Below are 24306 nucleotides of genomic sequence, written 5' to 3' on the forward strand. Positions count from 1 at the left end.
GATCAGTGCCGCCACTTCCTCCGCGCTAAAGATCTCCCTCGGGACCACTTGCTCCCCCCTTAAACGCCCGCACGGGAGCCGGGCACGGGGTGCGGGACCCTTCCCCTTCTCAGGGTGCTTCCCGGCTCCCTTTACCATGGTCTGGGCAGAAATAAACTTAAATGATAAAGAAGAAATAGAATAGTGAAGAAGAAAATAAAAGAGTTTAAAAAAGTAGTTTAAAAGTAACTAAAAGCTGCAGAAAACACAAAAATATAGAGCTAGAAAAATAGAGGGTTAGATAATAAGTAAAATTAGATCAAAAAAACTTCAAACAAGCAAAGGATGGCAGAGATTGAGAGAGGATAGAGAAAGCATGCCCAGAACCATAGCAATGAATGAGAAACAAGATGGCCGCGCCCGTTCACGACCGCGTGGGTAAGTTCGCGCGAGATTTTCCTTGCGAGTACGCGCGAACTTGTACTCGCGAGCAGCACACTTTGCGAGATTACACATAGCGGGCGGAAACGGAATTACGTCACGCCAACAAGATGGCCGCGCCCGTGTACGACCGATAGGGTAACTTGGCAAACGAATAGCTAGAAGCGCCTCGCGAACACGCGCAAGATCACGCGAACATACACGTCGCAACAAAAACAATTTTGTATTCGCACGTATTCGCGGCTTCCGAAATCGATCTCGCACGGATTCGCGCCCCAAATAACGCGCGAAATTGCAAAAAAAACGATTTTAGCTAAAATGAAAGCAATGAGCAGGTGCAAAAGTTCAAACTTAACATTAGTAACATTCAAGGTAGTGCTTCCTGATGGGCCCCTCCAGAGTTTGCAACAATTCTATGACCCTGCTATGACCCAAACAGCAGGCTCATAGAATAGCACCATAAAGGTCCTGTAAAAAAAAAAAATCACTGCAACAAATAGCAAATTACAGATAAGGAAGGAAGCAGGTGCCAACCAGACTGGAACTTTCAAAATTACTGACACATTAATGAAACACAAATTAATTGATGGCAGTTGAAGAAGGGCAGGTGTGCTAGCTTTTTTCAACCACCATAATCTACAGTAATAAATAAACCTAATAGGTGCCTGTGAGGATGTACTAGAGGGTGGCATGGGTGTCCCAGAGGGTGGCAGTGGTGAAACAGAGGGTGCTGTGAACCTGTGATGATAAACCAGACGTAGAAACAACATAGTCGCGGCCGTTGCAAGCCGAAAAGTAAGTTCGCAATTGCGAACTTGTCCCAAAATCGGCGCGAACACGCGCCAACACAAAAAACGGAAAAATCCGCAAGTCCGCTAGAGTTCGCGGATCTTCGCGGATTGCGAATCCGTAAATACGCAAGTTCGCGGATTGCCAATCCGCAAAATCCGCCCATGCTTAGTAACCAGTCCCTGGTGACTGGCACCGTCCCAGCTTACTGGAAGCGGCCGTTAGTCTCCCCTCTGCTGAAAAAACCCTCCTTAGACCCTGACTGCTCCAAAAACTACAGGCCCATCTCCTTGCTGCCTTTCCCTGCCAAAGTAGTTGAGCGTTTGGTTAGTAATACTCTTTCCAACCATCTGGAACGTCATCTACTACTAGATGGGGACCAATATGGCTTTCGACCTGCGCATGGCACCGAAACAGCTCTCATCACCACGATGGATGAGCTTCAAAGGCGTGCAGACAGAAGACAGGCAGCGTTCCTGATCCTGCTCGACATGTCTGCCGCCTTTGACACGGTGAATCACAAGATCTTACTGAGGCGGCTGTCTGAGGCAGGAGTGAGAGACACGGCTCTGCAATGGTTTCATTCCTTTTTGCAGGACAGGCAGCAGGCAGTATCTTTACCACCTTTCCAATCAACCTTTTCCCCGGTTACTCACGGAGTTCCTCAGGGCTCTGCAATCAGCCCGATACTTTTTAATGTATACCTTAGACCGCTGATTCTACTCATTAAAAGCTTCGGCATCAGACTAGTCAACTACGCCGACGACACGCAGTTGATCCTCTCCTTTGAAGGGGAGGACTCTATCTCCGTGGACGTCCTACATAATTGTCTACGTGACATATCAAGGTGGCTGAAGGCAAACTCCCTCCAGTTTAATGCAGGGAAAACTGAGGTGCTCTTCTGCGCTGGAACAAGGATCCCTCGACCTTTCCCAAGCAACTTTTGGCCCCCGGAAAGAGGGTCCAACGTACTGCCTGTGGAGTCAGTTCGCAACCTAGGAGTCATGCTAAACCACAGGCTCAGCATGGAGACCCATGTTCAAAAAACATCGGCCTGCTGCTTTGCTATCCTTCGTTCATTAAGGAAGGTTCTGCCCCTCCTTCCCAGCCAGGCCCGAGCACCGGTAGTTCGCTGCACTATCCTTAGCAGACTGGACTACTGCAATGCCCTCTTGCTCGGGTCCCCCGAGTTTCTGCTGGACAGGCTCCTAAGGGTCCAGTCTGCGGCTGCAAGACTGGCCTTGGGGCTGCCGAGAAGATCTCACGGTTCGGCCGCCTTGGCAAAATTACACTGGCTTCCTGTAAGACAAAGGATTCAATTTAAGGCCCTGTGTATAGTCTTCCGGGCCCTTCATGGCTCCGGCCCAGCCCCCTTACAATCTAGGTTTGCCTGGTATACTCCCACCAGACTGCTCTGTGCATCCGAGGCCAAACTGGTTGTCGTTCCCAGATTTAGGAAGGTCAGAGCCGGAGGCAGATCCTTCGAGGTGGCTGCCGCCAGGCTTTGGAACACTCTCCCTAGCGAGATCAGGCACATTAATGAACTCCTTCCGTTTAGAAAACAGATTAAAACTTGGCTTTTCCCCGGGCTAACACGCCCCCCTCCCCCCTCTTCGTTCCACCTATGCTTCTTCTTGATGGACTTCTGTCAGCGCCAGGATGCCTGCAATGGTGACAGTGCGCTCTATAAGTTAACTAAATAAATAAATAAAATAAATAAAAGGTGGTATGATCTGAGGATCACCACCAAAAAAAACTAGCCACCCAGAGGAAGGAATCAGCAGCAACCGGTGGGGGGAAGAGCCGTGCTCCAAGCTTCACCGACCTGGAGCAGCTCGTTGAATCCACCATGGAGCCTGAGAGCATACATGGGATCGGGGATGCTGATAGCTCAGCCAGAGCTGCAAGAAAGAAAGGTAAGATGCATGGACATGTACCCCACCCATTCCCAGGCCCCTTCCTCAATGTGGGTGATTCACTCACAATCCAGCACACATGACTGTAGTCCCTAGCAAAGCATCATGGTAGTCGTAGTCATAGGTACATACATCAAAGCTGCCAACACCGAACCCTGCATGCCATGCCACACTCCCCATACACAAACAGTCTAGGCAAATGAAGTTGTGTGTTAGGAATCTGTGTTGGGAAAACACACAGCTGATCAATGTCCATGTCTGTTCACAGGAGAGTCATCGCGCAGAGCAGTGCAGGGAGGGGAGTCTAGTGCAACAACAACGGCTGCGAGGGAGAAGGCCACAGACACAGCTGGACCTAGCACTGTCCCTGAGGATACAACCACACCCCACGCACCCACAGCAATGGAGCAAGACACCACTGCACAGCAACTGTGGCCCCTGCTGTTCGAGACACAGACTCCGCCAGCACCTGCAGAAGCCACAACACCCAGCTCAGGGTCCCCTGTGCATGTGAGGCCAAGGAGGCAGGACGTACCACCTTTAAGGATCCTGGAGAGCTCCGATGAGGAAGTGGTCGAGGCTCCTAGACCTAGCACACCACCACTGGCTGGCCACGAAGGACAACTTGGGTCAATGGGATCGGGCCGTGCAAGTGACCGTGGCCGTAGGGCACGAGAGCAGGATGAGAGGCAGAATGTGCAGGGGGTCTTTGCTGGGCTGGAAGCCACAATGGTTAAGGTCCAGCGTATGCAGGCCAAAGGCATCATGGCAGTGCACAGACAGGTGCGCATCCTGAACACCAGGATGTCGGACATCGATCGGGGGATAGGTGCCATGGCAAAGGGAATGGAGGCCATGGGCAAAGGAATGGAGGCAATGGGCAAAGGAATGGAGTCCATGGCGGAGGGGGTGAGGGGCATGGGGGTGCGCATTGGCACCCTCTGTGACAGGCTTGAAAGTGACCACCAAGAGAGGCGCAGGTATAGGCGCGAGGTCAGGCTGCTGAATCAGTCTATTAACCGGTTGGCAACTTCTACCACACTGCAGTGTCGCCGCTCTGTAAACATGCAGACTGACATTGTACACTGCTGCAGTGACTTGTCCCGGGGGATGGGGAGGGTGACCACTGCAATGGAGGTGTACTGCATTTGCCATTTTACACGTGCTAAATCACATGTTGACCTCGATTCCATGCAGTGCTCTGATCTTCCATTTTGTTGCATCGCACTTCCATTTTGTGCTGCCGTGACCTTGAGTTACATTTCAGCAGGAACATAAACATGTTTTTCACGTAAACCAGTACAAGCAGGTGCGAGGCATCTCGTGAGGATGCCTCGTGAGGTTATGTTGTACCTTCAGAGTGTTTTCATGCATTCCATACTTATCTCTAGGACATAGGGAGGATAGCCGTGCAAGGCTCCAAGGCCGGAGAGTGGGAAAGGAATGTCTTCTGCCTCGGCACCACCCAAACAGAATCTGGCCAGGTCTGTCTGGGTGGGTCTGATGCAGAGATGGGGCCAGCACCTTCAAATAGATGGGCGAGAGCGCCTGCTAGAGTCTTCTCGAACATATTGATTACTACCCCTCTGTGATCTGCAACTCCACCAATAACTCTAGGAGTATTTTCAACATTCTCAACAGTGTCACCAACCTGGAGTGTTCCAAAACTGCAATCGTCCCGTCCCAAGATCTTTGTGACAATCTTGCCACATTCTTTAAGGATAAAATTGATCTTATCCTTAAAGACTTGGACACTCCCCTGGTTTCTGTTCCTCCTGCCGACCTGAGATGCGATTTCCTGGTGGACCGGTCGGCTGATCTTGCCATGACTACAAAGGATTTGCTTCACGAGTTTCCTCCACTCACTTATGAAACCTTCACTTTGCTAGCTAGAGGGATTGTCTCCGGGTCTCCTTTGGACCCGGTGCCTCCCAAAATATGGAAGGATTTGCGGATGAACTTTTTCCCCAACTCCACTTAATCTGTATCCAGTCCCTGGTGACTGGCACCGTCCCAGCTTACAGGAAGCGGGCGTTAGTCTCCCCTCTGCTGAAAAAACCCTCCTTAGACCCTGACTGCTCCAAAAACTACAGGCCCATCTCCTTGCTGCCTTTCCCTGCCAAAGTAGTTGAGCGTTTGGTTAGTAATACTCTTTCCAACCATCTGGAACGTCATCTACTACTAGATGGGGACCAATATGGCTTTCGACCTGCGCATGGCACCGAAACAGCTCTCATCACCGCGATGGATGAGCTTCAAAGGCGTGCAGACAGAAGACAGGCAGCGTTCCTGATCCTGCTCGACATGTCTGCCGCCTTTGACACGGTGAATCACAAGATCTTACTGAGGCGGCTGTCTGAGGCAGGAGTGAGAGACACGGCTCTGCAATGGTTTCATTCCTTTTTGCAGGACAGGCAGCAGGCAGTATCTTTACCACCTTTCCAATCAACCTTTTCCCCGGTTACTCACGGAGTTCCTCAGGGATCTGCAATCAGCCCGATACTTTTTAATGTATACCTTAGACCGCTGATTCCACTCATTAAAAGCTTCGGCATCAGACTAGTCAACTACGCCGACGACACGCAGTTGATCCTCTCCTTTGAAGGGGAGGACTCTATCTCCGTGGACGTCCTACATAATTGTCTACGTGACATATCAAGGTGGCTGAAGGCAAACTCCCTCCAGTTTAATGCAGGGAAAACTGAGGTGCTCTTCTGCGCTGGAACAAGGATCCCTCGACCTTTCCCAAGCAACTTTTGGCCCCCGGAAAGAGGGTCCAACGTACTGCCTGTGGAGTCAGTTCGCAACCTAGGAGTCATGCTAAACCACAGGCTCAGCATGGAGACCCATGTTCAAAAAACATCGGCCTGCTGCTTTGCTATCCTTCGTTCATTAAGGAAGGTTCTGCCCCTCCTACCCAGCCAGGCCCGAGCACCGGTAGTTCGCTGCACTATCCTTAGCAGACTGGACTACTGCAATGCCCTCTTGCTCGGGTCCCCCGAGTTTCTGCTGGACAGGCTCCTAAGGGTCCAGTCTGCGGCTGCAAGACTGGCCTTGGGGCTGCCGAGAAGATCTCACGGTTCGGCCGCCTTGGCAAAATTACACTGGCTTCCTGTAAGACAAAGGATTCAATTTAAGGCCCTGTGTATAGTCTTCCGGGCCCTTCATGGCTCCGGCCCAGCCCCCTTACAATCTAGGTTTGCCTGGTATTCTCCCACCAGACTGCTCTGTGCATCCGAGGCCAAACTGGTTGTCGTTCCCAGATTTAGGAAGGTCAGAGCCGGAGGCAGATCCTTCGAGGTGGCTGCCGCCAGGCTTTGGAACACTCTCCCTAGCGAGATCAGGCACATTAATGAACTCCTTCCGTTTAGAAAACAGATTAAAACTTGGCTTTTCCCCGGGCTAACACGCCCCCCTCCCCCCTCTTCGTTCCACCTATGCTTCTACTTGATGGACTTCTGTCAGCGCCAGGATGCCTGCAATGGTGACAGTGCGCTCTATAAGTTAACTAAATAAATAAATAAAATAAATAAAAGGTGGTATGATCTGAGGATCACCACCAAAAAAAACTAGCCACCCAGAGGAAGGAATCAGCAGCAACCGGTGGGGGGAAGAGCCGTGCTCCAAGCTTCACCGACCTGGAGCAGCTCGTTGAATCCACCATGGAGCCTGAGAGCATACATGGGATCGGGGATGCTGATAGCTCAGCCAGAGCTGCAAGAAAGAAAGGTAAGATGCATGGACATGTACCCCACCCATTCCCAGGCCCCTTCCTCAATGTGGGTGATTCACTCACAATCCAGCACACATGACTGTAGTCCCTAGCAAAGCATCATGGTAGTCGTAGTCATAGGTACATACATCAAAGCTGCCAACACCGAACCCTGCATGCCATGCCACACTCCCCATACACAAACAGTCTAGGCAAATGAAGTTGTGTGTTAGGAATCTGTGTTGGGAAAACACACAGCTGATCAATGTCCATGTCTGTTCACAGGAGAGTCATCGCGCAGAGCAGCGCAGGGAGGGGAGTCTAGTGCAACAACAACGGCTGCGAGGGAGAAGGCCACAGACACAGCTGGACCTAGCACTGTCCCTGAGGATACAACCACACCCCACGCACCCACAGCAATGGAGCAAGACACCACTGCACAGCCACTGTGGCCCCTGCTGTTCGAGACACAGACTCCGCCAGCACCTGCAGAAGCCACAACACCCAGCTCAGGGTCCCCTGTGCATGTGAGGCCAAGGAGGCAGGACGTACCACCTTTAAGGATCCTGGAGAGCTCCGATGAGGAAGTGGTCGAGGCTCCTAGACCTAGCACACCACCACTGGCTGGCCACGCTGGACAACTTGGGTCAATGGGATCTGGCCGTGCAAGTGACCGTGGCCATAGGGCACGAGAGCAGGATGAGAGGCAGAATGTGCAGGGGGTCTTTGCTGGGCTGGAAGCCACAATGGTTAAGGTCCAGCGTATGCAGGCCAAAGGCATCATGGCAGTGCACAGACAGGTGCGCATCCTGAACACCAGGATGTCGGACATCGATCGGGGGATAGGTGCCATGGCAAAGGGAATGGAGGCCATGGGCAAAGGAATGGAGGCAATGGGCAAAGGAATGGAGTCCATGGCGGAGGGGGTGAGGGGCATGGGGGTGCGCATTGGTACCCTCTGTGACAGGCTTGAAAGTGACCACCAAGAGAGGCGCAGGTATAGGCGCGAGGTCAGGCTGCTGAATCAGTCTATTAACCGGTTGGCAACTTCTACCACACTGCAGTGTCGCCGCTCTGTAAACATGCAGACTGACATTGTACACTGCTGCAGTGACTTGTCCCGGGGGATGGGGAGGGTGACCACTGCAATGGAGTTGTACTGCATTTGCCATTTTACACGTGCTAAATCACATGTTGACCTCGATTCCATGCAGTGCTCTGATCTTCCATTTTGTTGCATCGCACTTCCATTTTGTGCTGCCGTGACCTGGAGTTACATTTCAGCAGGAACATAAACATGTTTTTCACGTAAACCAGTACAAGCAGGTGCAAGGCATCTCGTGAGGATGCCTCGTGAGGTTATGTTGTACCTTCAGAGTGTTTTCATGCATTCCATACTTATCTCTAGGACATAGGGAGGATAGCCGTGCAAGGCTCCAAGGCCGGAGAGTGGGAAAGGAATGTCTTCTGCCTCGGCACCGCCCAAACAGAATCTGGCCAGGTCTGTCTGGGTGGGTCTGATGCAGAGATGGGGCCAGCACCTTCAAATAGATGGGCGAGAGCGCCTGCTAGAGGCTTCTCGAACATATTGATTTAAACTATAAAAAGCGGTGTCCGTGGGGTGGAGCTCAGGAACTCAGTCTTGGAGTGGACGCACTCGCGGGACAACTTTGGTGCCCGAAGAGATTACTCCCTGAGCTGCCGGTCTACGGGTTCCCGACCTGGTGTTCAGTGTTTGGTCCAGGGATGTTGAAGTCTCCGGTGCTGCAAATGAATCTGGTGAGGTGCTTTGTACATTAACTGTTTATATACCTGTATTCACAGTTTCATATTTATGTATATAGTGTGGTGTATTCATTGTTTATTGCCTTTCACTCGGTGCTTAAGAATTCCTTGGCTTCAGTGATTTATTGCCTTTGCCTACCATATTAATAAAAGCTCATTTTTACCTCCAGTGGAGTGTTGGAGTTTCTATGTGAGTAAGTGGTGTGCGTAAGTTCAGATTACGCAAGTGGGCAAAGCAATACAGGAGGTAATGCTGACACAGCAGACAGCCACAGGTGGCAACATGGGTGTTGGGGACACTGAGGAGTCAACAAGCAGGAGTGGGTCCAGCACGCCTGTTCAGGACATTTGTAGGAGCAGCAGACTCCATGCTGATGACACCGGCACGACTGCGCATGTAGACCCCCAGCCCCGTGGCACGCAAAACATCATGCGTAAGCGCAAACATTGAGAGACATAATGAACACAGGACAGGTCACAGTGAAGTGAACTTTGGCCAACCATTGTGCAATGTGCATTTAATTTGATATATGTTCTTTTGGATGGTGCAGTAGTGCATATTAAAGTGAGTGTTCAAATAAATGGACATGCCTGTGTGTCATCGCTCTATTAGAAGTATCTGTTGGTGATTTCAGCGCGTCGCAGTCGACCATCTGCTGCTGGTGCTGCTCCTGCTGCACTGTGATCTGCTTGTACTGTCCCATCATCTATGTCCTCATGATATGTTAGTTCTATCTCTGTGCCCTCCTTGGTGGCAAGATTGTGCAGCATGGCGCAGGTCGCAATAATCTTGCAACAGATAATTGGCGTGTACTGACGTGCACCTCCACTCTTATGGAGGCACCTAAATCTACTTTTCAGCAGTCCAAATGTACGTAAAGTAAACTAGCATGTGCAATGCAATAGGTCTCACATTTGCGAGCGTTTGAGCTATTGGTATTGTAAATGACGGTGCCTTTTATTTATCTGTTTTGATAAGCTGTAAGCTATGCATAAGCAAGCACTTTGTACTTATAGTCCTTGCTTACGAAAATCAAGGCTGGCAGTAAAAGAGGTGTAGTTACTGCCAGAAATTCTTCTCATAACGAACAACTGCAAGTACAAAGTGCGTGTTTACGCACCGTGGGCAGGCTTTCAAAATACATAAAAATAAAAGGCATTGCCATTTACAACACCAATAGCTCAAACACTCGCAAAACGAGACCTATTGCATTGCAAATGCTTGTTCTGAGTTGGGGTTGATGGAGACTTCAAGACTGAAGAGTTTGATATTTGGGATGCAATTTTGCTTGTATATGCAAATGTATCATTGCAAACATTGCATCGATTTTAGTAATATTAACAGTAACAGCACCTCCAGCTGGTTCAGGCGTCCTGCTTGTGCCTCATGCCCTGGCTGTCCAGGGGACCCTATTCGCCACTGTGACTGGGGCAGAAAGTGCAAGATTCTGCAGACTAGATGGAGCAGCGTAAAAAAAAAATATTCTAAGTTGGTGCTGTGCTCTCGCATGCATGCATACATGCAGCCACCATCTCGGAATGCATTTTCTTTTTATTTACTTTTTTTCTTCTAAAATGACCATGTTGCTCGTGCACAATAACAATGTATTTTCTTAAAGCAAACGAATGAAGAATTTGAAGGAGGCTGCAGTGCCTGCTTGCATGCACATGCATGAGTGGCGACCTCGAAATTGTTTAGAAAACCATTCTAAGAAGGCCACGGACCAATACAGTAGCAGATGGAACAAGGGACCTAGGACACAAGTGGGAACTTGGGGAGTTAACTTTGCAGTAAAGAAAATGGAGAACAGCAGGAAAGATGGGGAAACAGGGAGGACAATGAAAGACAGCGAGGGAGAGAATATAGTCCCTCAAGCATTTTCAGAGAACCTTTTTACAGTGAGAGGTAGTCTAAGATTTTCAAACCAAAAAATATGCCCAGGCTGGAGACTACTTTTGCGAGATCGTGATAAGTCCAGGAGTTCACTCGTCATCCCATACTCTGCTTTTACACGCACAGGCGGGAGCCACTCACTTGTTTTTGAAGTCATCATGCTTTCTATACCACATGTACTAACTCTGTGACTCGCTGAGTTAGCACATGTGCTGCATGCAACTCAGTTTGGAAAACCAGAGCCTTGGTTGTTAGGTGTGGATGACATTTCGAGGTGAATTTCCAACCAGGTGCATAATGGGCATTTATTTTCACCTGAAGATTGGAATTAAGGTTACTTCGCGACTGGAAAAAAACAAATCCCAAAGGACAACACCGTTGCTTTTAGGAGCACCAACAGGGACTAGGTAATGTAATTGCTTTAATAATAAATACATTTAGGTTTTTACATTTCTAGGATCCCTGACAATGCTTTTGAAAGCAACTTCCCCTGCAGGCAAGCTTGTGTGTGGCTCCTACCTGCATGGTCCTCCTAGCACTTTAGCTGGCAGACGCCATGCATAGCTTGCTTCCAACCACTGCCGTGACCCTGGTAGTGTAATTAAGTTATTGCAGTTATCATTAAGGGAAGTACATTGCCAGGTTTCTGATAGTGTTGGACCGCACAACCATTTTTTCTTCCTGCATTGCTCATCGTTTGGAATGAGGAATACTTGTGGTATCTGCTTATGGTGTTTCTAAAAATAACATTTACACTCCCCTAGTGATTGTCGCTCCTTGCTCCCAAGCTGAGATATCTGGAGCGCATGCACTAACTCTGGCAATTTATTGATGAGCAAGAGCCACAGAACGTCATAACTCCCTAGGTCTTTTTACACTTATCCCATTTATAAGGGATAGTAAGTGCTGTGAAATACTATAATACAGTACATATCTCATGACTTTGAGGAATAATGAACATCTGTCCTTTGATGAGAACTCTGTGTGTGTAATGTGTGGAAGTGTAGGATATTTGTAGTGAATGCTTCTGTCTTTAATTTTCCTATGGAGCTAGTAAAATATATCTGAAACTATTCTCTTTTCTTGACTTTCTTACAGGTTTGGAACTTCCAGAAGCAACAGAACGAACTTCTCATCTCTTTCTACAAAAAGCAGCTTGTAGCAGCACAGACGACCATACAAGAGGCCACATCAAAGATTAACCATCAGGAGAAGTAATGTGTGATCTCTTTACCCCTTGTAATATGTCGATAGCAATTATTTATTTATTTCCGATAATTCTCCCATCACACAAGGCCACCTTCAGGGATGCATATCTCCAAGAATTGGCTGGAAATGTAACCACCAGGATTGCTTAATCGTGTCGTCTGATCATGCACACACTAACCGGACAGTCCTCATCGCAGAGCCTCTGATGAAAGGGATGTTAGATCTATTCTTACACGGGGGACAGACAGAGGTGACCTTAGTCTCCCTGGGGGATTAAGATTTGGTGCCAAAAGCCCACATGCCTGCAAATGCTGGAAATTATAGGCAGTGGATCACCAATAATGGGTAAAGGGTGACGGCTCTGCGAGACACAGGAGCCAGCATGACTACTTTCAGGTGTCAGCTGGTGCCTGCAGAGCAGATGCTACAGAACATATGCTACCGAACACATTCCACCAAGTCATATTTGCCGACAATCACAAGAGCCATCTACCGGTGCCTCTTGTTCCCTCTGAGTGGGGGGGGGAGGGTGGAATGGAGAGGGGGGGTCTCAGTTTCTCTGAAAGTTGCTGTTAGCCCTGCCATGCCTGTTCATTGTTTGCTAGGCAATCACCTGGAGGACACTGCCTGAAGGGAGGTAGAGCCCAGGTCTCACTTCGAGATGATGGTATTGCCTGAGTGGGTTTATATGACCACACAGTCCATGACTGCCTGGATGGAAGCCAAGGGGTCTGGAGCCTGGAACAGTAGCCCTGACAGCTGTCAAGGGAAGGGGCAAGGGTGTGGAAAACCAGCCCGAAGTTCCCACAGTGGAGTTTGAACCGGGGATGACATTGCCGACCTAGGTGACCTACCTGAGCTTGCTAGCTGACTAGCTAAGGTTGGGCCCATCAGGGAGGAATTCTCCTGAGCGCAGAAAGTCTCGCCCACACTGCCACAAATAGAGCGTTAGTATTATATACTTTTGCCTCTGTCAGCCAATTGGGGACTCACTGGACTCTCTGCAAAGTGTACTTCTTTTTAGTGCACTATATAGAGAGCCAGTTTCCTATGCTTGTTAAGTATTTCTGTTCCCAGCCTAGAGGTAAAAATGTTCGGTGTCTTTAAATTAAATGATTATGCATTTAGTTTTACATGTATATCCTTTTTTTACTTCTCCTCAACCCATCACACATTGTTCTCTCTCTGAAGCTCTTGTCTATAATCGATCTCAGGGAATAACCACTGGAATTTCTGCCTAATTAATTGCGACTTCCTCCATTAAACAGCAACAATGCCAGATCTTATGTTCCTCCCTCTTTCATTTATTCTTCTGTCTCCTCTCTTCTCACCAGGGAGCTGATGCGCTCAAAGAAGGAGAATATTGAACTGAAATCACTGGTTAATATGCTGAAGGTGAGCTCAAATTCTGCTAGCAAACATTAGGTGAGAACTAAACTGTGGCTCTGTTTCTTTCCACACATTGATCTTTTACCTCTCTTTCATGACTACTTCTTTATGGCAACCTCAGAGCAGATGGTACAGCTCAACCGTTCAAACATTGCCACATATGTAAGATCTCCTCAACACTTGCAGATTATGATGAATGCAAGAGCATAACTGAGTAATGAGATCGATACATGCATCCATCTATCTACCGGGGAATACACTCAGTTTTGAAGACTTAGAAACACAACTCACATCCAATACAGGTTTAGGCACAATAAATTCAGTTAAAAAACTGAGTGGCTACAATAAGCTTTTGATATCCGTGTACCTCTAAGAACAACAAAACAGAACATAAGATAATGGGCACCTTGAAGAAATACAAAGCTAAAAGAGATAAAACAGCTAATTAGAAAGCTGCCTTCACCTGGCTCCAAACTAAAACTAGTCAAGACAAACTTCACCAACAGAAACATAATAGTCAGTCAGCAATCAAAAAATCTAAAAACAAAAAAAGAAACTATTCAGACAGAATTTAAAATGTTAAATGTGCAAATAAAGAATTCTATCAAATTCTCACTGAATTTCGTCAACCAAATTGCCTATAAGGAACTCATCCCTCTACTCAAAAATTCACAGAGAAACTGGTAAACCATTACACAAGCAAAGCAGACATGTTAATCTCCTATTTTAAACAGAGGAAAAGCCCCAGCACAGATCCTTTTCCAAAAAAAGCTTCCAAGAGTAGGCTAACCCAGCCCCTCTGCATTCCTTCCAACACATATCACCTAAAGAGTTTATGGATCTGGTCAAAGCAAGCAGGCCTGCCGGCAACCCTTTCCTGAACCATGTCCATCACAAACCTTCAAGAAAATTCTTCTAACTACTTCTGCTGCCTCACCTGTAAATAAAATCATCAACAATTTTTTAACTACGGGAATATTTCCGGAAAACCTAAACAAGTCCTGCATACGCCCATTACTAAATAAAACAAACTTGGACCCTCTTAACCCCAACAACTACAGACCAATTACAAATTGACCTTTTCTCTGCAAACTGATAGAAAGAGCAGCAATCACCCAGATGTCGCATTTCATTGAAGATAATAGCATACTTTACAGGATTCCCAGTATTTCCCTCATTGCCATCTGGGATGACCTTAAGAACACAGTTGACCGGAACGGAGTTGCTGCACTACTTCTCTTGGACCTCTTAGCTGCCTTTGACACCACTCAGTGTCTCACTCTAATACAAAGACTCCACGAAGGCGGGGGAGTGCTCTTGACTGGATCATATCCGACCTTCCAAACAGAACAAATGTCATCCATACTGCCCCTTTCTCGTCCAAACCATACTTCACAAAAGCAGGGGTCCCTCAAGGCTGTATCATCTCACCCATGCTTTTCAACATCTACATGAAGTCATAACCGGCATTGAATTCTCCAGTATTGGGGTATCTTTCATAGATTCACATGCTTGAATCATTCCCCGTCGTCGAAGTGGGAGTCCCACGGTACATAAAAAGCAGTAAGTAGTAACTTCAACATTAAAGTTAATAGAGAAAACCATTCACTTTAATATTTCGTCCTAATCATTAGGAATACTCTAGCCAATCAGGCGAGAGCACCCTCTAGAACCCTCTCCACAGAGGCTCTAGGCTCTCAGATTTTCTACTGCATGTCATGTGAAGGGAGTCTCCCTGAGCTCTGCTCAGTACTTTCTCTTTGGCCTTCTGAATTTCTTCACATTTTCAGACCAACGTGTCTTCTTCGAAAAGATCTCTCTTCAGGCATTGTGATTCTTGTGGGAAACTTAAACTTCATTCAGATGATCCCCACAATAAGTGTATCTACTGCCTTCACCCTGATCATCATGTGAGAGACTGTAAAATTTGCAGAACTTTCTCTCAAAAGACCTTGAGAGATAGGGAAGGACGTCTTCTTCTGTGGCTACAGAAATTAAAAACTAAAGGCAAACCTCTGTCTGATGAGGAGAGTGATTCCTCACTCTAGACTACAGCTTCAAAGAAGAGGGCAAGTGAGGCAGAGCTGCAGTCTCCTAAAGCTGCTAAGGTGCTGATAAGGGTCAACCTGTGCCCTCTACACCTTCTAAAACCTCTTCAAAAATAAAGCAGACGTCCAGGTCTCTTCCAGAGACAGTTCTATCACATAAAAAAGATGCTCAGTTGACAAAGCCGCCACTACTACGACAACAACATCGGCTTTCTCTTCGCCTCAGTCCAAGCTCATCATGTCGTAAGCATCTTCTCCATTCACTATAGTCTTTGTGAAGGTGAGACCTTCTTCACTGACAACAACATCATCTTCAGCATTGACGAAGAAACAAGGACTTCTGTCAAAACCATCATCGACACATATTTGGTCGTCGCCGCCGCCGCAGCTGTCGGCGGCTTTAAAGAACAAGTCTCTCTCGTTGGCGTTACCCTCGTCAACAGTAGCCTCGTCAACAGAGCCGAAGAATTTGGATACAGATCTTCATCGACGATCCTCGTCGACGTCAAGACCGCTGACGAAAACTTCATCGACGACATCCTCGTTGGCGGTTTGCTTGACATCGTCGTCGTTTTTGGTCCCGTCGACAAATTTGACAGCATCTAAAGAAAATGCAGTACTTCAGCCTAAGAGAAGAGCTTCACAAGAAGTGATATTGCCTATTCACAAAATAAAAATCACACTTCTCCAAGTAAGGTATCCCCCTGTCCTCCGAAGGACATTTTGATAAAGGAGAGGATGAAGAGGAATCAGAGGATGATGGTATGTTTGGGGTGGTTCGTAGTCCATCGGACCTTCTCATAAAGTGTCAGAATGACGGAGAGGAGGACTATGTGTACTATCCTTAGGACCTCAACCAAGATAGGCAAAGGGTACAGCTAATTAAAATGCCTGTTTCCCTAGTTTCAAACTTACAACATATGGTAGAGGATTACTACTGCAGATTCCCTCCTTCAGAGCCAGTGTCCTCAGTTCCTCAAACTCCTATTACGCAGCCTTCCTTGCTAATTAGATCTCCCCCTCCTGTTTCTGCATTACCTGTTGCAAAGCAACCACAGGATCAGGAGATTCATACCACTGACGAAGAGAGAGAAGAGGGAGAACTGGATGAGGTATCACTACCTAACGAATGGGATGACTATCAGATTCAAAAACCATCGCCTTGCACCCCACCTCCCATATATTCGCCACCTGACATAGGGAGTTTCCATACCCTTATGAAGAGAGCGGCAAAAAGGTTTCAGCTTCCCATGGTAACCAAGCAAGCTGATGGTTTCCTTTACGATTTCAAGGAAAAGACCAAGAGACAGGTTCGCTCAATTCCCATAGTAGATTTTATATGGCAAGAGGGCTTAAAAGTCATGAGAACACCAGTCTCAATTCCGGCAGTCTTGCCTAAGTTGGAGAAGAAGTATAAGGCACTTGAAAACTCGCCTGTCTGCCTTATCTGACAACCTAAGCCAGTTTCAGAGATATCACAAGCGACTCAACTTCGTGCCAGAAATCCTGCTTCTCCACTGTCTGCCCCTCCTGATAGAGATGGAAGACGTCTCGATTCCATTGGTAAAAAGTTTTCCACCATATCAGCAAGCACCGTTAGAGCGGCCAACTCTCTTACCATCGGGGTTGGTACGACCGCAAAATGTGGTCAGACATTTCGCCTTTTATAGAAATGTTGCCCGAGGAATCGAAAGCTGAGTCATTGAAAATTCTTCAGGCGGGAAAAAGGAGCTCAGCTGAGATCATCGATTGCGCTGTATATGGTTCCTCTACAGGATTCCGTCAATTGGCTGGGGAAATGGTCCTGAGACTTCAGGGCTGGATAAAAGCTACTTCTTTCAGGCAAGAAGTTCAGACAAAGGTAATTGATATGCCTTACGATGGCGAATCCCTATTTGGTCACCACATTGACGAAGCACTTCAAACTATCAAGGATACAGATAAAGCAAAGGCTCTTGGTACACTGCAGTCCAGGAAGCAGGTATTTTGTGGAGCAAGAGGACGTGGTTTGTCTTTCTTTCGGGGAGGTCATATTCAATAAAAGCAGTACCAGCTGTATCAAAGTCAATCCCGATACTCGTTATCGCGACATCAGCAGTCATTCAAACAACCTCCTGCCATTTCCTACAAGCATTATAGAGGAAAGGCTGCCTGCAGAGGCAGAGAAAACACCAAAAAACAGTGACAAGCGCCCAGTGCTGGCCACAGTTCCCAACAATTCTGCCAAAGTTGGTGGAAGAATTTCTCTTTTCCTCCCCGAATGGTCTTCAATAATAACAGACAGATGGGTTTTAAATATAGTTTCCAACGGTCACACTTTGGAATTTCAACCGATACCACTGAACTGCCCTCCCAGAGGTCCCCTCCTTCTCATCTAAAATAACTTTTGTCTCAGTTAAAGATAATGGGGCACAAAGGAGCCATCGAAGTAGTACCAGATGTAGAGCAAGGAATAGGATTCTATTCAAGATTTTTCTTCATAAGAAAGAAATCGAGGGAGTGGCGGCCCATCTTGGACCTTTGTTGTCTCAACAAATTTCTGAAAAAGCAATCCTTCCAGATGTTATCACTTCAGGAGGTGCTTCAATTAGTAAATCAGGAAGATTGTATTACTACCTTAGACCTTCAGGGCGCCTTGAAGAAATACAAAGCTAAAAGAGATAAACCAGCAAATTAGAAAGCTGCCACTCACCTGGCTCCAAACTAAAACTAGTCAAGACAAACTTCACCTACAGAAACATAATAGTCAGTCAGCAATCAAAAAATCTAAAAAAAAAAAAGAAACTATTCAGACAGAATTTAAAATGTTAATTGTGCAAATAAAGAATTCTATCAAATTCTCACTGAATTTCGTCAACCAAATTGCCTAGAAGGAACTCATCCCTCTACTCAAAAATTCACAGAGAAACTGGTAAACCATTACACAAGCAAAGCAGACATGTTAATCTCCTATTTTAAACAGAGGAAAGGCACCAGCACCGACCCTTTAACAAAAAAAGCCTCCAAGAGTAGGCTAACCCAGCCCCTCTGCATTCCTTCCAACACATATCACCTAATGAATTTATGGATCTGTCAAAGCAAGCAGGCCTGCCGGAAACCCTTTCCTGAACCATGTCCATCACAAACCTTCAAGAAAATTCTTCTAATTACTTCTGCTGCCACACCTGTAAATAAAATCATCAACATTTTTTTAACTACGGGAATATTTCCAGAAAACCATAAAAAGTCGTGCATACGCCAATTACTAAATAAAACAAACTTGGACCCGCTTAACCCCGACAACTACAGACCAATTTCAAATTTCTCTGCAAACTGATAGAAAGAGCAGCAATCGCCCAGATGTCTCAATTCATTGAAGATAATAGCATACTTTACAGGATTCCCAGAATCTCCCTCATTGCCATCTGGGATGACCTTAAGAACACAGTTGACCGGAACGGAGTTGCTGCATTATTTCTCTTGGACCTCTCAGCTGCCTTTGACACCACTCAGTGTCTCACTCTAATACAAAGACTCTACGAAGCCGGGGAGTGCTCTTGACTGGATCATATCTGACCTTCCAAACAGAACAAATGTCATCCATACTGCTCCTTTCTCGTCCAAACCATACTTCAGAAAAGCAGGGGTCCCTCAAGGCTTTATCTTCTCACCCATGCTTTTTAACATCTACATGAAGTCATAACCGGCATTGAATTCTCCAGTATTGGGGTATCTTTCATAGATTCACATGCTTGAAACATTCCCCGTCGTCGAAGTGGGAGTCCCACTGTACATAAAAAGCAGTAAGTAGTGACTTCAACATTAAAGTTAATAGAGAAAACCATTCACTTTAATATCGCGTCCTAGTCATTAGGAATACTCTAGCCAATCAGGCAAGAGCACCCTCTAGAACCCTCTCCACAGAGGCTCTAGGCTCTCAGATTTTCTACTGTGTGTCATGTAAAGGGAGTCTCCCTGAGCTCTGCTCAGTACTTTCTCTTTGGCCTTCTGAATATCTTCGCATCTTCAGATCAACATGTCTTTTTCGAAAAGCTCTCTCTTCAGGCATTGTGACTCTTGTGAGAAACTTAGACTTCATTCAGATGATCCCCACAACAAGTGTATCTACTGCCTTTACCCTGATCATCAGGTGAGAGACTGTAATATTTGCAGAACTTTCTCTCAAAAGACCTTGAGAGATAGGGAAGGACCTCTTCTTCTGTAGCTACAGAAATTAAAAACTAAAGGCAAACCTCTGTCTGATGAGGAGAGTGATTCTTCACTCTAGACTACAGGTTCAAAGAAGAGGGCAAGTGAGACAGAGCTGCAGTCTCCTAAAGCTGCTAAGGTGCTGACGAAGCATCACCACACTTTAAAACCTAATGACCATCTTTCCTCTTCTAAAATGGAACCAGCTTCTCATAAGGGTCAACCTGTGCCCTCTACACCTTCTAAAATCTCTTAAAAAACAAAGCAGACGTCCAGGTCTCTTCCAGAGACAGTTCTATCACATAAAAAAGATGCTCAGCTGACAAAGCTGCCACTACTACGACGACGATGACGGCTTTCTCTTCGCCTCAGTCCAAGCTCATCATGTCGTAAGCATCTTTTCCATTCACTATAGTCTCTGTGAGGGTGAGACCTTCTTCACTGACGACAACATCATCTTCAGCGTTGATGAAGAAACAAGGACTTCTGTCAAAACAATCATCGACAGATATTTAGTCGTCGCCGCCACAGCTGTCGGTGGCTCTAAAGAACAAGTCTCTCTCGTGGACGTTACCCTCGTCAACGGTAGTCTCGTTGACAGAGCCGAAGACTTTGGATACAGATCTTCATCGATGATCCTCGTCGACGTCAAGACCGCTGACGAAAACTTCATCAACGACATCCTCGTCGGCTGTTTGCTTGACATCGTCGTCGTTGTTGGTCCCTTCGACAAATTTGCCAGCATCTAAAGAAAATATAGTACTTCAGCCTAAGAGAAGAGCTTCCCAAGAAGTGATATTGCCTATTCACACAAAAAAAATCACACTTCTCCAAGTAAGGTATTCCCCTGACCTCCGAAGGAAATTTTGATAAAGGAGAGGATGAAGAGGAATCAGAGGATGATGGTATGTTTGGGGTGGCTCGTAGTCCATCGGACCTTCTCATAAAGTGTCGGGATGATGAAGAGGAGGACTATGTGTACTATCCTTAGGACCCCAACCAAGATAGGCAAAGGGAACAACTAATTAAAATGCCTGTTTCCCTAGTTTCAAACTTACAACATATGGTAGAGGATTACTACTGCAGATTCCCTCCTTCAGAGCCAGTGTCCTCTGTTCCTCAAACTCATATTACGCAGCCTTCCTTGCTAATTAGATCTCCCCCTCCTGTTTCTGCATTACCTGTTGCACAGCAACCACAGGATCAGGAGATTCATACCACTGACGAAGAGAGAGAAGAGGGAGAACTTGATGAGGTATCACTACCTAACGAATGGGACGACTATCAGATTAAAAAAAACATCGCCTTCCACCCCACCTCCGATAGATTCGCCACCTGACATAGGGGGTTTCCATACCCTTATGAAGAGAGCGGCAAAAAGGTTTCAGCTTCCCATGGTAACCAAGCAAGCTGATGGTTTCCTTTACGATTTCAAGGAAAAGACCAAGAGACAGGTTCGCTCAATTCCCATAGTAGATTTTATATGGCAAGAGGGCTTAAAAGTCATGAGAACACCAGTCTCAATTCCGGCAGTCTTGCCTAATTTGGAGAAGAAGTATAAGGCGCTTGAAAACTCGCCTGTCTGCCTTATCGGATAACCTAAGTCAGATTTAGAGATATCACAAGCGACTCAACGTAGCGCCAGAAATCCTGCTTCTGCACTGTCTGCCCCGCCTGATAGAGATGGAAGACGTCTCGATTCCATCGGTAAAAAGTTTTCCACCATATCAGCAAGCACCGTTAGAGCGGCGAACTCTCTTACCATCTGGGCAGGTACAACCACAAGATGTGGTCAGACATTTCGCCTTTTATAGAAATGTTGCCCGAGGAATCGAAAGCTGAGGCATTGAAAATTCTTCAGGCGGGAAAAAGGATCTCAGCTGAGATCATCGATTGCGCTGTATATGGTTACTCTACAGGATTCCGTCAATTGATAATGGCTAAGCTCTCGCAACCACAAAACAGTGTGACAATAAAGGTAAAAGTGATCAAAAAAACAAGTAACAGAAAACACTTGGATTTTTATCAGCCCTGAAGAGTCGTGTTGACTCCACTTCAACACGATGAAACACGTGTCGGCTGAATGAGGCTGATTGCGGATTCAAATAAACATCCCTTGAAAATAGAACACGAACACCAAGATCTGCTGTTTTCTGTTACTTGTTTTTTTGATCACTTTTACCTTTATTGTCACACTGTTTTGTGGTTGCGAGAGCTTAGCCATTATAAGTTTACGAGAATCCCTGATTGTCATTGAACGGTTTTAGGGTTTTCCGTTCGCTCTGTACGCACCACGCATCTGAAACATTTCTCCTTACAGGTTGTAACGTTTACCCCAGGTAGAGCACCTTTGTCTGAAAATTCTTTCAACCCTATCTAGCTGTTTTTCGGATTCCGTCAATTGGCTGGGGAAATTGTCCTGAGACGTCAGGGCTGGTTAAAAGCTACTTCTTTCAGGCAAGAAGTTCAGAGAAAGGTAATTGATATGCCTTACGATGGCGAATCCCTATTTGGTCACCACATTGACGAAGCACTTCAAACTATCAAGGATACAGATACTGCAAAGGCTCTTGGTACACTACAGTTCAGGAAGCAGCCATTTTGTGGAGCAAAAGGACGTGGGTTGTCCTCCTTTCGGGGAGGTTATAGTCAATAAAAGCAGTACCAGCTGTATCAAAGTCAATACCGATACTCTTTATCGCGACATCAGCAGTCGTTCAAACAACCTCCTGCCATTTCCTACAAGCATTATAGAGGAAAGGCGGCCTGCAGAGGCAGAGAAAACACCAAAAAACAGTGACAAGCGGCCTGTGCCGGCCACAGTTCCCAACAATTCTGCCAAAGTTGGTGGAAGAATTTCCTTTTTCCTCCCCGAATGGTCTTCAATAACAACAGACAGATGGGTTTTAGATATAGTTTCCAACGTTCACACTTTGGAATTTCAACCGATACCTCCAAACTGCCCTCCCAGAGGTCCCCCTTCTTCTCATCTAAAATAACTTTTGTCTCAGTTAAAGATATGGGGCACAAAGGAGCCACCGAGTGGTACAAGATGTACAGCGAGGAATAGGATTCTATTCAAGTTTTTTCTTCATAATGAAGAAATCGAGGGAGTGGCGCCCCATCTTGGACCTTCGTTGTCTCAAGAAATTTCTGAAAAAGCAATCCTTCCAGATGTTATCACTTCAGGAGGTGCTTCAATTAGTAAATCAGGAAGATTTTATTACTACCTTAGACCTTCAGGGCGCCTATTTTCATATCCCTATTCTCCCCAGACACAGGAAATTTGTACGCTTCAGAGTGGCTGGCATGGACTTTCAGTTCTGAGTCCTACCAGTTGGCCTTCTTTCAGCGCCCGAGTGTTTACCAAGGTCCTAGCACCTGTGATTGCTCACCTACGACAGGCAGGAATTCAAATCTTCCCTTATCTGGACGATTGCCTCATAAAGGCAAAATCCTTCGCAGTGGCGAACAGTCATACTCAGAAATGTCTCTCTCTCTTCCAGTCCTTGGGTATTGCCATCAATCTTCCAAAGTTTCAGCCACTTCTCTCAAAAGTAAGAACCTTTTTAGGAGCAACTTTGGATACTCACCAGGCGAAGGCCTTTGCTTCGCAGGAAAGGCAAAAAAGGATCCATAAACTAGCGACTCTACTCCTCATTAAAAAGTCTACTTCAGTTTGCAAGTACAAATCGCTTCTGGGGATGTTGTCCTCCTTCATGCCCCTCATTCCCAACTGCCCCTTGCGAATGAGGCCCTTGCAAAAGGAGCTGGACAATTAGTGGCTACAAATCTCAGGGTCCGATATGATAAAGATAACACTTCAAATGAAAGAAGCGCTCCAATGGTGGACTCACATCCCGAAATAGCCGCAGACCTGTCGTTCCTAGTAGATTCTCCAAATTACATAATCATGACTGATGCATCCCTCGAGGGGTGGGGAGCACATCTAGAAGGGATGACAGTCAAGGGAAAATGGGATAGCCAATAGAGATCCTTACACATAAATCTTTTGGAGTTAAAGGCAATATTCCTCGCCCTGAAATCTTTTCTCTCAAAAATATCAGGAGCATCAGTATTAGTTCATACAGACAATACAACAAGCATGCACTATTTAAACAAACAAGGAGGGATAAGATCAACTATGCTATCCCTACAGGCCCAGCAAATATAGTATTGGGCAATTCAACACCAAATAACATTAACAGCGCAACATGTTCCAGGAGTGGCCACATCCTGGCAGATTAGTTGAGCCGGTCAATTACAGCCATCCACGAATGGGAACTCCATCAACCAACGCATGATCGCATCTTTGTGCTGTGGGGCAGACGAACGTTAGACCTATTTGCGACCAGTCTGAACCACAAATGCCAATTCTTGGCCAGCTGGCTACCCCATCAGGAATCGTGTGGGAATGCGTTTTCGATAAACTGGTCAAAGATTTATGCTTACGCTTTTCCTCCAATTCCTTTAATCCCAAGGGTGCTTCGGAAGATAAGGAAGGAACCTTGCCGAATACTACTCATAGCACCTATATGGACTCGCCAGTTCTGGTTCCCAGAGCTTCTACTCCTATTGGAGTGCAAACCCAGGTTGTTATGCCCAATACAGAACGTGCTGCCATCCGGACCCAACATCTCTATGATTACCAGCTTGGCTCCTGAACACTATGAGTTTGCCGACCTAATCATTCCTGCTGACTGTCGGGAAGGCCTGGATAATGCTAGAGCACTGTCCAGTATCAAGACTTGCAAACTCAGGTGGAAGAGATTCTGCCATTGGTGCACAACCTCAGTGGCGCACCCAATACAGTCTTCACCAGAACAATTACTGCCTTTTTTCCTGCAGCTGTCTAAATCTAGTCTCTCTCATTCTTCCATTAAGGTTTTTCTTGCCTTAATTTCCAGATTTCAGCGGCAGAATGCGTCACAGTCGCTTTAGTCATCAAAAATTATA

At 46.5% G+C, this 24306-nt stretch overlaps 1 protein-coding gene across 6 annotated transcripts in view; it reads left to right on the forward strand.

Moving 5' to 3' along the window:
* The window catches only part of RNF212B (ring finger protein 212B), a 1495999-nt gene that overhangs the window by 392523 nt on the left and 1079170 nt on the right, over window positions 1-24306 (forward strand). For all 6 annotated transcript variants that reach the window (XM_078641360.1, XM_078641359.1, XM_078641361.1 and 3 more), the window contains 2 exons: window positions 11615-11730; window positions 13060-13120. In XM_078641360.1, coding sequence (XP_078497486.1) covers window positions 11615-11730; window positions 13060-13120 — 177 coding nt within the window. The remainder of the gene's footprint in view (window positions 1-11614; window positions 11731-13059; window positions 13121-24306) is intronic.

This window comes from Lissotriton helveticus, chromosome 5_1, assembly GCF_964261635.1.
Source record: "Lissotriton helveticus chromosome 5_1, aLisHel1.1, whole genome shotgun sequence".
NCBI lineage: Eukaryota > Metazoa > Chordata > Amphibia > Caudata > Salamandridae > Lissotriton > Lissotriton helveticus.